Here is a 12,865-nt window from a genome sequence, read left to right as displayed (position 1 = left end):
CTCTTTTTAAAAAAACATATTGTTTTTGTAAAATTTACTTCTTAGCTGCACGTTTTTTCACATGCTTATAGTTCATTATTGATTTAAAAGCCTGTTTACACATAGAACGAGTATGATAACAATAACTATATTATCATCCATACAAACACAACAACATTCTGTTTATTATAAGTTTGTGTGCTGCAGTTATGTCAGTTGTTATAGATAAAGTTGTAGGGACAAAATTACAGCCAATCAGAACATATTTGATGTTTAATATACAGATGTGTGAAGTGGATTACTGAAACAATGAGAATTCATTGACACGGCAAACACTGAAACCAAATGAAAACTGTTGGACAACTCCAGAAACCTGGAAAATGTTCTTACAAACTTCAGACCAAGAACCATGGATCTCATACATGGTACTCAAAGTTAAGTTAATTTTTAAACAAGTGAACTTTATCTTTTAGAGAGTCAGTGTATCTTCAGCCATGCCGTGGTGTTCCCTTCAGAGTGTCTTTGTCCAAATTGTAAGAAAGACTGAGCTATGATGGCCCACGCACAGAGGATGACCTTGTCTGCACAGCACTTTTCTTTCTCATCTCTCACTTCCTCTCTTTTAATTTTGCCCAGTCAGAGCTTTACGGCACAAGCCTGGAGCTTGCATTCCTTGGGCGGCATGCAGCAAAGTCTGGTCAGAGAGAAAGAAATTTACCTCTTTGATAACGGCAAAAAAACGGCAGTTCGCTGTGAGCTAGAGATGGTGAGGAGGTGCATTTAAATTATTCCCTTTAGTTTTTTTCATTCAGTGCGGAATTGTGCGCACGATTTACTAATTCGTTCCCTCAGTGTACTAAAACGTACACACGATTACTATTGCGTTCCCTCGATTTACTATTGCATTCCCTCGATTAGCTAAATCGTGTGCATGATTTATAAATCGACTGAACAAAATAGTAAATCGAGGGAATGCAATAGTAATCGTGTGCACGTTTTAGTACATTGAGGGAACGAATTAGTAAATCTAATAAATCGAATTAATAAATCTAATATATCACAAGTGAGTCATTTCTTGACTTGATTTTTTTTTTTTTATAACATTAATAGCTGATCCCAAGTTCTACTGTAGTATCAGTAACTGTGGGTCAATGAATGAAACTTTGGTTAGCATCTACATTTTTCCAAGAGTATGGCTGACCACATTACAGACAGGATAAATGCTTTTCTCTGTTCAGCTCTCTTCATCAGCTCATTCATCATGCAGTCTTCAGCCTAAGTACACACACGTTGCTGACGTATGACTCATTCCATCCAATATAGTTTAATTGGTTTTTAGTGAAAAGAGTCTCATGAAGTCTCACATGTTGTTTCTTAATTGGATCTTCCTGTGAACTGCTGTTTTCTGTGGCTTCAAGCAGCAGAATGAGACTGGAGCCTCTCCTTCCTGTGGGGTCTCCAGAGACGCCTCAGTGGAGGGAAACCAGCCCCGCTCCTTCTCCTTCCCTTAAGAAGCCAGCTGCCCCTCCCTACACTCTCTGTGCATGTGGGAATATACTTTGTTTTTTCTAGTGGCTAAAAGATTGCTGGTTGTCTCTGGAGGATCTGTTTATGTCCATGTCTAAAGAGAAAACAGAACACAGAGGGCTGAGAACAAGATGGAGAGGTGAATCAGGCCTCTGAGCAGAATAGATAAAGTTGGGTAATGGAAGCCAGCTGTTTTTAGGGCAAGTTTGGATCACTTCCTGAATGCATTTAAGGGGATCTAAACCATCCTTAATGCTATAAAACAGTGCAATCTACCCTTTTGTTAGTTAATAAAAAACAACCATTTGTGAGCAAATCCTTTTTTTGAGTTTGTTCTTTTTAATGAAACCAGTTCACCAAATCAGTTGTTGACTAAATGGAGGCTTGCAAGGATTGTGATGATTTTGGCTTGCATTTAACAAAAACCCACCAATTAACGATCTCAACAAATTAGAATATGATGACATGCCAATCAGCTAATTAACTCAAAACACCTGCAAAGGTTTCCTTAGCCTTCAAAATGGTTTCTGACAACCATTGACATCCTTCACAAGGAGTGTAAGTCACAAAAATGAATTGCCAATAAGCTGGCTGTTCACAGAGTGCTGTATCCAAGCATGTTAACAGAAAGTTGAGTGGAACGAAAAAGTGTGGAAGATAAAGATGCACAACCAACTGAGAGAACCGTAAAATTATGAGGATTGTCAAGCAAACTGGATTCAAGAATTTTAGAGAACTTGCCAAGGAATGCACTGAGGCTGGGGTCAAGGCATGAAGAGCCACAACACACAGAAGTGTCAAGGATTTTGGATACAGTTATCGTATTCCTCCTGTTAAGCCACTACTGTACCACAGACAACGTCAGAGACATCTTACCTGGGCTAAGTTGCTTAAGTTGCTGATTTCATTTTCCAGCATAATTTGGCACCTACTCACACTGCTAAAATAACCAAAAGTTGGTTAAATGACCATGGTGATGGTGTGCTTGATTGGCCAGCAAACTCACCAGACCTGAACCCCATAGAGAATCTGTGGGTTATTGTCTAGAGGAAAATGAGAAACAAGAGACCAAAAAATGCATACGAGCTTAAGATCAATGTCAAAGAAACCTGTGCTTCCAGACCACCTCAGCAGTGCCACAAACTGATCACATCCATTCCACGCTGAATTGAGGCAGTAATTAAAGCAAAAGGAAGCCCCTACCAAGTATTGAGTACATGTACAGTAAATGAACATACTTTCTAGAAGGCAAGCAATTCACAAATAATGTTTTTGTATTTTTTTTGTATAGGTCTTATAAAGTATTCTAATTTGTTGATATAGTGCATTGGTGGGTTTTTGTTAAATGTGAGCCTAAATCATCACAATGAAAAGAACCAAAGACTTAAACTACTTCAGTCTGTGTGCGTTTAATTTATTTAATACATGAGTTTCACAATTTTAGTTGAATTCCTGAAATAAATGAACTTTTCCTTTACATTCTAATTCATTGAGAAGCACCTGTATGCATGGACGAATTGCTCTCAATAGATCAGTAACAATATTTTGAAAACACACAAAGTTAATTTCTATTTCAGGCTGCCTTGAGTGAAAATGAATGCAAGAGTATGTTTTAAAAGGAAATACTATTTCAGTCTTTTTACTTCAAAATTTTGCATTTGCATTTCTTGCATTTATTTATTTACTAACATTTTCTGAGTAAAAAGGTTTCAAAGTAATTTTTAAAAACAATAATAAGTGAATCCTTCCTCATGAGGGAAAAAATCCTCGTCAGTGCACTCCCATAAATGTTACTATTTCAAAAACCATTATTAAAGATGAAATTGCTCAGAAAAAAGGCAAAAATAACCAAATTTCCACTTATTGATAACAATTGTGAGCGCCTTTAGTTTTTTTAGTGATGTGCATCCAGTACATATTTGCTCCCATCTCAAAAAATGTGTTTTGGGGTTTCATGATCCTTTAAATAAAAGATGAGAATGTACAGTAGATGAAGGCTTCTAGCTGCAGCCCCTCTCTTGCCAGCAGCACAGCTGCTTTAGTAAGTGATTTTTCACAGATTGTGCTGAGAGGACGTCATTAGTCCAGAGCTGGAGCACAATGCTGGTTTTCTTTTTCAAATGAAGTCAGCTTTGTGTTTTTTGCCCTCGCTCTTTCTCTTTATCGCTCTCTCTCTCCTTCCCTCTTTTTCTTTTGGATACAGTGCATGACTTTATTATACTCTTGGTATTTCTGGGTTTCTGTGTCAGTGGCATGAAGAAAATCTCCACAAAATGTCTTTTCACACTGACTGACCAATTATTTTCAATGACGCACCAATGAACACATGTTAGTTAATACTTTTATTCAGCAAGTATAAAGGCATTTATAATGTTCTTTTGAACTTTATATTCATCAAAGATTCCTGAAAGAAAATCATTATTATTAAGCAGCATACAAAAGGGGAAATAAAGTGAAAGTAATGAGATTTTGCCAAGTATGGTAACCCATACTCGGAATTGGTGCTCTGCATTTAACACATCCAGGTATGCACACACACAGCAGTGAGAAGTGAACACACACCCGGAGCAGTGGGCAGCTATGTATCCAGCGCCTGGGGAGCAACTGGGGGATCAGTACCTTGTTCAAGGGCACTTCAGACATGGGTATTGAGGGAGGAAGAGAGTGCTGTTTATTCACTCCCCACCATGGACAACTCCTGCCGGCACCGAGACTCGAACTGTCGACCTTCTGGAAACTAGTCCAACTCTCATTAGGCCACAGCTGCCCCTACATTTTAAAATGTAATGTTTCTTGAGTAGCAAATCAGCATATTAGAATGATTTCTGAAGGATCATGTGACTCTGAAGACTGGAGTAATTATTTAACATCACAAAAATTACATTTCAAAATATATTCAAATAGAAACCATTTCACAATATTATGTTTTACTTTGTATCAAATGAATGCAGCCTCGGTGAGCATAAGACATAACATTTTTTTTTTTTTTATAATAAATAACTAATAGTTATTAAACTATTGTTAAATAACATTACAAAATTAAATAAAAAATCGTACAGAACCCAAACATTTAGTATATGTACCTCCCCATACGGACTTTAAATTGTGCTGTAGACTGTGAAAGTCATTTACTCTAATACGAACAGTTGTGATGGGGCAACTTTTATTAGAGCAGGAGGAAAAGATTGGGGAAAAACTCAACTGGTTTTCACTGGTCTCTTTTTTTATATCCTGTAGGTTTTTTTTTTCTTTCTGTAGTTTAGCCTCCCATTGGCTCTATTAATTACAGCAACAGTTGGGGTCCTGGAAGTCATGTCCAATCGCTCTCTCTCTCTCTCTTTTTATTTCTCTCACTCTCTCTCTCGTTCTTTTGCTTTTTTTTTCCTCTGTAGGCTGTTTCTGTGTAGCCCTCATAATCCCCTGACCTCTTTCCCTCCTTTTTTCAGATTTGATCCACATAATGTCTGTGAAAGTATGACAAACGAGAAGCGAGTTGAACCTCTGCCAATCAGCTCTGTGTCTTTCTCTCTCTCCCACAGTCTCCTCCACCACCCCTTTAACTCCTTTAACTCTGCTTTTCATTGAGTTGCAAGCAGCTAGAACCAGGATCTCAGAATCATAACATGAAACTATCACCAAGCCTAGCTATTTTTACTGTTGCTTTTGATCAATTGAATAAAGTGTTTATTTATTTTAAAGCAATACTGTCCATCTCCATTTTTGTCCCTGTACTGTACATGGAAGAGGAACTGATGTATTAGTGTGTGGCCTGGATGGGCTTCAGTTGGCGCCCCCATGAGATCTCACAAGAAACAAGGAGGAGGCTATTAAGAAAGCCACATTAAAGTGCCTCTCCCCACTGTAGCGCTTCACACCCTGATTACAGGCCTTAAGACTTTAATGTGGGAGGATGACGCACAAACAGTTTCTGAATTCAGTTTCTCTTCTCCTTTCCTATCTGTCGCTCTTTTCTGTTTGCATAATTTGTCCTGAAGCATCCTGCTTCAGCCTATCTTTTATTACGTCATTGACTATGGCATTTAAGGCGAGACACTGCAGGTGAATAGGGAAAAAAAAATATCTAATAGTTATCACCTTACTTACCCAGTTGATTGATTACATTGATTATTGCAAACATTTTTTGTATTACAAGTTTTCAAAAATTGTATGTTTAAATATGCAAATGAGGCATTCTTTAATGAAATATGTGCTAATTTGCATACATTTCTAGTACAAAAATCTGAACACTAGATGAAGTCAGTTTCAAATTTTTTGTTTAATTTTTTTGACATATTAGAGTCAAATGTTTTTACAGAGGGAATTCTGGTTATCTTTTTTTGTCACTCCATAATTCAGAAAATACTTTGAACAGCCAGAAAACAATATATTTTCACAATTTTTGGGGGAATAAAATGTTGTATATAATCAAGGAAAATATATATGAACAAATCCCTCTGTAAAAATCTTCAGAATACAGACAGGAATAAAAATGTCAAGTTTGGTGTGTGTACGTGCTACTGAAGTTGAGATTTATGGCTCAGTGTTGAAGAAAAAACTCATTTTGAGAAAACGGCCTTTAAAAATATGTATTGTAATTGAAATCTATTGACACAAACAGATAAAGTGCTATAAAAGAAACACTTAACAGTGTCTTTTGGATGTTTTCCTTCCACTAGTTTGAAAAAGCACTTTATGAAAAACCAAAAAGCCCAAAATCTCAAAATTGACAGGTGCTTGAAAAAACACTGTTTTTGCCTGCAGTGTCTCGCCTTAAACTCAAAGACAGAACCCACAATAGCGTTGTTTGTTATTGAAAGACATCAGCTTCCTTTCCACTGCCCCACTTTTGGATTTGGCCCTCCCTGGCCGAGCCTCTCCTCAAAGGGGGTCTTTGGGATCATGTTACCCAAAGCACTAAGCTTCTGGACAACTTCCTGTCCAGAATCAGCTTTTTTCTTGCATTGTGACTAGAAGTCCATTTGCTTTTGTTTGCGGTATGAGGTGGGAAATGGAGGAAAGCAAACATCAGATGCTTTTGTCCAAGGTTTCCTATGGCTATACACATGCGCACATTCATAATTACATGCACAAACATAAACATAGAGGCCATTTAATTCCATTTTGGCTAAAGTTTTGATGATAATGATGATCAAAATTATTGTTGTTACTAGTAGTACTATATTTATAAAGACAAAAATTATATTGTATTATTATTATTATTGTTGTTGTTGTTTGGTTATATTGAGTGGTTTCTATAAAACCAATGTGAATGTGCATTCTCTTTTGCATGGCTCACAAAAGGAGATATTTAGCACAATGTCTAAGCTGCTCTTTTACCATAAAATTATGCATTTATAGTTATTGTCACCATCCACTTTCCTTGTGTAGATTTTCAATTCAGTATTTTTCATTGTTGATTTAGATTGTTTATATTAATATATATATATATATATATATATATATATATATATATATATATATATATATATATATTACTTATATTACATAGACTACCATTCAAAAGTTTTGGGGATGGTAATTGTATTTTCTTTAATGTTTTTGAAAGAAGCCTCTTCTCTTCTTTACTTGATCAGAAATAATCATGGGGTGACTTAATATCATTTTTTGGCTGAAGCCGATGATGCTGTTTATTATTGTTGTTGTTAATATTTGTATATTTAGTAGTATAATTATTTATTAATTTTAATAAAGAAAAATTCTGATAATATTATATTATTATTATTATTATTATTATTATTGTTTTGTTGCATGGTCATATTAAGTGGTTTCTATAAAAACGGCAGTGTGACAGCTGAAGTGGAAAGAGATTTTGTTTTTAAACTGCTTGCTTTCAGTCTACCGATCAAGCACGGAAAGAACGACACTTTAAAACAACACTTTAGAGACCGAGCATTTTTGAAAAACATTGTTTTTGTGTATTAATATTTACAATGTGAAAAAAGTTTAACTGAGGTTATGCTGTTTTTTTTTTATCTAGGTTATGTAGTTTTTGCACTCTGTCAAATTAACTGAAAATATAAAGTTTGTTATGTTAGAAAGTAATGTCCTTTGTCATTACCCTCCCTATGTTGCTGAATTCTGTCATAATTGATAATATCATAACTGACAAAAGTTTTCAGATGCCTATGTGCATGTTACATTGTGGCATATTAATGTTACCTTCTCTAAAAAGGTAAGCATTTTTGATGGTGCTCCTAAATGTTTTTAAATTGAAGTGAATCTTTTTTGTTGTTGTTGTTTTTAGCGAAGTCCAGTGGTGACAGGGAGAGCAAATTAAAAGAAAGTACTGTGACACTGAAAAGCATCTTATGTGAGTGGAGTTGAGTGGAGAGTGAGTTAAGAGCTGAAGAAGCTCAGAGCTCAGACTTATAAGAGTGAGTCAAACAGAAGTGGCTGCTAGATGCTGATCCGCTCTCCCTGCAGACAGCATCCCAATTAGCCTCTACTCACACCCTACACAGAGACCGCTACAGCCCCAGGACTCTTCACATCTCAGCCAAATACACACCTGGGTTACAATACACAGAGAGGGTCTCTTGTTTTGCTGACTCAGTGGGTTTTCAATGGACATGAAGGTCAAATTACTTTTTCTCTTTCCCACACCTGTAGTAAACTTTAAGAAAAGTTGTCTTTTTATGGGTTTAGTTTTTGTAATGCTTTTGAAAGTTCATGAAGATAGACAAAGGTGTGTGAAAAACAAATATTTGGCGGTTGGGCATTAACCTGTTGTTGTTTTTTTTGCTATAAATACCTCCTTTAATAGTTGGCATTGAGTTCAAGGCTGCTAGAAGAATACATTACAGTGACATTTAGAGGCCAGCCTTATAGCTTTAGATTTAGCTTTGTTTCCCGTGTGTTAGCTGTAAAATATTATGATAGTGTGTACATGTACATGCTTTCTCTTTGAGATCTACAATGCCTCTTTTATTACCCATCTACGCAGTTACTCTGTGAAAATACTGTTTTTAAAATATTGGAAACGCTAATTTAACTTTACTGTGTCAGCCCTCCAAAATAATTTTGGATACAATTTTGGATTTCTTTTTCTTCTCCTCTAGGTGTTTCAGGACCTGGGTGTGTGTGTCCTGTCTGGAGCTTCGGAGGGGTATAACGTGTGTCTATTTGCATATGGACAGACGGGCTCAGGGAAAACATACACCATGATGGGAACTCCAGTGAGTAAGAGTACATGTCTGAGATAAAGTCATTGATCAAGCATTATTCCAACCTAATTATTATGTGTCCTCTTTATCTGTGCAGGACTCCGTTGGACTGACACCAAGGATCTGTCAAGTAAGTCACTGCCATTTATTTTTGGGTGAGCTGTTCATGTAATAATGATATTTCTTGACCAGCTCCCTGACACGTTTCATTTTGTCCAATATGTTCTCACTAAATAAATCTCACTCTCTTTTGCCATTTATTAAAGGGTCTTTTTAGGTCTGGAGATGAATCTGCAGATGGACAGAGCTGTAGAGTTGAAATAAGGTGAGATGGAAACCTTCCGTTCCTTTTTCTTTCACTCTTTCGCAACAGAATCAGCAAGGCCTGTGCTTTGAATGAAGCAAGAAGTGTCTGTTAGCAAAAGCTAATCACAACCTTGTTTTCGCTCTCAGTTTTTTAGAGATCTATAATGAGCGTGTGCGTGATCTGCTGAGAGGTGCGGAGCAGAAGAAGCCAGCACCCCTGAGGGTTCGAGAACACCCAGAGAAGGGGCCCTATGTGCAGGGTGAGCATTCACAAAACTTCAAATGGCCTTCATGCCGATTTGTTGTAGAAAGTAACCTTGTGTAAGCAGTACTAATGGAAACATGAGTGTTATACCGTTTATGCATGACTGTATCTGCTCCTCCTCTTTCTTTTGCTCTCTCTCTCTCTCTCTCTTCTTGTCCAACATCCAGTCATTGTGTGTATTAAGAGAAAGCCCAGTGCAGCAAAGGAAGTGACCTCATGCTCACTTCCACGTGGCTGCTAGAAGCTGAGTAGAGAGGCACTGTGTATTGATCGAAACGTTTTTCTCCCACGTCAACACAGTGACCTCAAAAAGTATTTGGACACTTTTTTGGTTTGCACTAAATAAAGAAACATACACCTTTTCTAGTCTTTTCAATTATTTTGAACCATTTTGTTAATTCCTGACAGGATTAACAACCAGTTGGACAACCAGAAAGTGTCCACATACTAAAATACATCATATAACTTAAGACCTAACAACTAAATGTTTCATGTAAACTTTTTGCTTGGAAAGTTGTGAACCAAATTCAGGCCCAATTACACTCTAAAAGACCAATTAGGAAATGTTTTAGCACCACAGGCCACTTTACATACTGAAAGATGATTTAGCATCATCTCTTCCTGATTTTGTTCCTTTTACAAGGACGTTTCGAATCTCTAGCAGGAAGAGAGTGTCTGTGACTCAAATCATGGAAAGGAGGATGAATCTATTATGTGTTTATCATAGGTCTTTCTCAGCATATAGTGACTGACCACAAACAAGCAGTGGATCTGCTTGAGGAAGGCATTGCTAACCGCATCACAGCCGCTACACACGTCCATGACGCTAGCAGTCGATCCCATGCCATCTTTACCATTCAATACACACAGGTTTGAATCTCACTCAATTAATAGCAGCTGAAAATCTGTCATCATGTAACTAAATGGCTGCTAGTCACACTAGATATTTTGCTTTATTTTCCATGTGCCAAAAATATAATGAGATCACCTTTACAATACTGTTTTTGTACAGTTTGGGGTCAGTAGGTTAATGCTTTTATTCAGTAAGGATGGAATAAATCGACTGAAAAATAATAGCAAACATTTATAATGTTACAAAGATCTCTGTTTCTAATAAATCCTGTTCTTTTGAACTTTTTATGTATGCAAGAGTCCTGAAAAAAGAATTACAGCTTCATGTTTTCAACATAGATAATAATAAGAAATGTTTATATCCATCACAGGAACAAATGACCTTTTAAAATGGAAACCAATTGTTTTAAATTGTAGTGATATTTTACAATATTACCGTCTTCTTTCAAGACTTCTTTCAAAAACATTAAAATATACTTACCAGCCCCAAACTTTTGAACGGTAGAGTATATTCTTGATAAAATAGTGGTTTCTTTCTATAGGCTATTCTAGAAAATAACCTTCCTTCAGAAATAGTGAGCAAGATCAACTTGGTGGACCTGGCTGGCAGGTTAGTGTCTTTGTCTGAGCTTAAACCAAAGTCTCCTCCTAGTTTAGAATCACTGACATGATACAATGATATATGGGCAGGTTGTCCTCTAATGGTTGGTCACATAATGGTGAACAGTGAAGGGCTAACTTGACTTGAAATATCACTCTTTATGCTGCGACAGTGAACGAGCTGACCCTCAATACAGCAGAGACAGAATAACAGAAGGCGCCAACATCAACAAATCTCTTGTCACCCTTGGCATCGTCATCTCCGCTCTTGGTAGGCACTGGCCTTCTGTAATCTTATTATCCTCTCTTATATTCTTTGTTGTCACATTGCTTTGTTTTTCTAGCCCAAAACTCTCAGATGTTCAGCAGCAGTCAGAGCATTAACAGTGTGCTCAGTGAGGGTGAAGGGAGCACTGTGGGGAGCCAGTCCAGCTCTCTGTCGAGCAGCGGGCGCAGACAGTGCTTCATTCCCTACAGGGACTCTGTCCTCACCTGGCTACTCAAAGACAGTCTGGGCGGCAACTCCAAAACCATCATGATTGCAAGTAAGTCATTCAGAGTGAAGATTTGCTGTTTGTTGCATCGGTTTCGTTGCTAGTGGCATTGATTCAGAGATTCATTTTCCTCCAGCTGTCTCACCATCCAGCAGCAGCTACAATGAGACTCTGAGCACCCTCCGCTATGCGGCTCACGCCAGGAACATCGTCAACAAGCCAAGAGTCAATGAGGTGCGTCTAAATGTCTGTAGAACTTGCTGCACCAACATTAACGGAAAATGATGTTTATGAAACTAAGACCAAACCTCTTGTTTTTCCGTAGGACGCCAATGTGAGGTTGATCAGAGAACTGCGAGAGGAAATTGATCGTCTGAAAAGCATGCTGCTGAGTTTTAAAATGGTATCAGACTTTAACAGCTCGACCTGACTAACTGCAACACTCACAGTCATTTTGAGTGTCACTGTGAAGTAATTGCACCAACATTACAAGCCATTTAGAAACATATATCTGAAGTTTGCTAATGAGCTATATGCAGATTGAATTTAACAAATGAGATTTCTATGTGGGCAGGACTACTTTGCACCATCAACAATAACAGAAACCAAGTCTTGTCGTCTTGTGCCGCTTACTGTTGCAGCTGGTTAGGATTAAAGGGGTCATATGACGATGCAAAAAAAAAAAACATTATTTTGTGGATTTGGTGCAATGAAATGTGTTTATGCCGTTAAAAGGTTAAAAAAAGCAATATTTTCCACAAACTTTACATTATTGTTTCTCCTCTATGCCTGCCTTTCTGAAATGCATTGATTTTTAGAAAGTTCATTGTTCTGAAAAGCGAGGTGTGCTGTGATTGGCCAGCTGTAGATTGGCCGAATACCTCAAGCGTGTGACGGAAACGTGTGACGGAAACGTGTGACGGAAATGTTACGGAAAACACACAGCATCTCCACAACATGGCAACGTCGGTGGCAGCAACAATAGATTAGAATACAGCAAGAATCAAAGCTAGGCCTTCTTTCTTTGCATGAACATTTGGGTGGTGTTATGCTAATCATCCCACACAGTGACATAGACATGTGGGAGCATGTTTAAACGAGGTGTGGGCAAGTGTTAACTTTTAAATAGAATTACTCTTTGGGTTTGAGACTTTAGTCTTTGCAACTTTAGGGATCTTATCTATTCATGAACTGCTTGTAACACTCCAGAGAGAAAGGAAAACTTGAAATCGCATCATATGACCCCTTTAAAATGTAATGGACACCTGTGAGGTGCTTGGTTAGGATATGGTGTTTCGAGGCTATTGATTTCCACATTTTTTATAAGTTAAAATCTGTGCTGACTGATAATTATCTTATCCATTCACAGCAGAGGAACCCCAGTCCATCGCTCAGTGATGAGAGAGAAGGCAGCTTGTCTGAAATAGTCCTACAGAATGAACTGAAGGTTAGTTAGTTCACCTACTTGAAACACTGGAGTCTGATATTAATTATGAAATAGTACGAGCTCTTATTTATGTACACTGCTGATTTAACATTTTAAGCAGATAAGATTTTTTTTTTTTTGGAAAAAAGTACTTTATGCTCACCAAGGCTGCATTTTATATCTTGAAATGTGACTTTATTTTGCTCATACTTGCTCATATCTTGCAGTTGCA

At 37.4% G+C, this 12,865-nt stretch overlaps 1 protein-coding gene across 1 annotated transcript in view; it reads left to right on the top strand.

The window, feature by feature from the left end:
• LOC127933401 (stAR-related lipid transfer protein 9) overlaps positions 1 to 12,865 on the top strand; it is a 36,424-nt gene that overhangs the window by 8,041 nt on the left and 15,518 nt on the right. The window contains exons 4-14 of the mRNA XM_052530391.1: positions 8,586 to 8,702; positions 8,788 to 8,820; positions 8,957 to 9,015; positions 9,144 to 9,256; positions 9,989 to 10,131; positions 10,656 to 10,723; positions 10,887 to 10,984; positions 11,058 to 11,258; positions 11,344 to 11,441; positions 11,533 to 11,610; positions 12,577 to 12,654. Of these exons, the coding sequence (XP_052386351.1) occupies positions 8,586 to 8,702; positions 8,788 to 8,820; positions 8,957 to 9,015; positions 9,144 to 9,256; positions 9,989 to 10,131; positions 10,656 to 10,723; positions 10,887 to 10,984; positions 11,058 to 11,258; positions 11,344 to 11,441; positions 11,533 to 11,610; positions 12,577 to 12,654 (1,086 nt within the window). The remainder of the gene's footprint in view (positions 1 to 8,585; positions 8,703 to 8,787; positions 8,821 to 8,956; positions 9,016 to 9,143; positions 9,257 to 9,988; positions 10,132 to 10,655; positions 10,724 to 10,886; positions 10,985 to 11,057; positions 11,259 to 11,343; positions 11,442 to 11,532; positions 11,611 to 12,576; positions 12,655 to 12,865) is intronic.

This window comes from Carassius gibelio, chromosome A17 (genome assembly GCF_023724105.1).
Source record: "Carassius gibelio isolate Cgi1373 ecotype wild population from Czech Republic chromosome A17, carGib1.2-hapl.c, whole genome shotgun sequence".
NCBI lineage: Eukaryota > Metazoa > Chordata > Actinopteri > Cypriniformes > Cyprinidae > Carassius > Carassius gibelio.
Note: the sequence above shows the minus strand (reverse complement) of the source record. Positions and strands in the feature narration are given on the sequence as shown.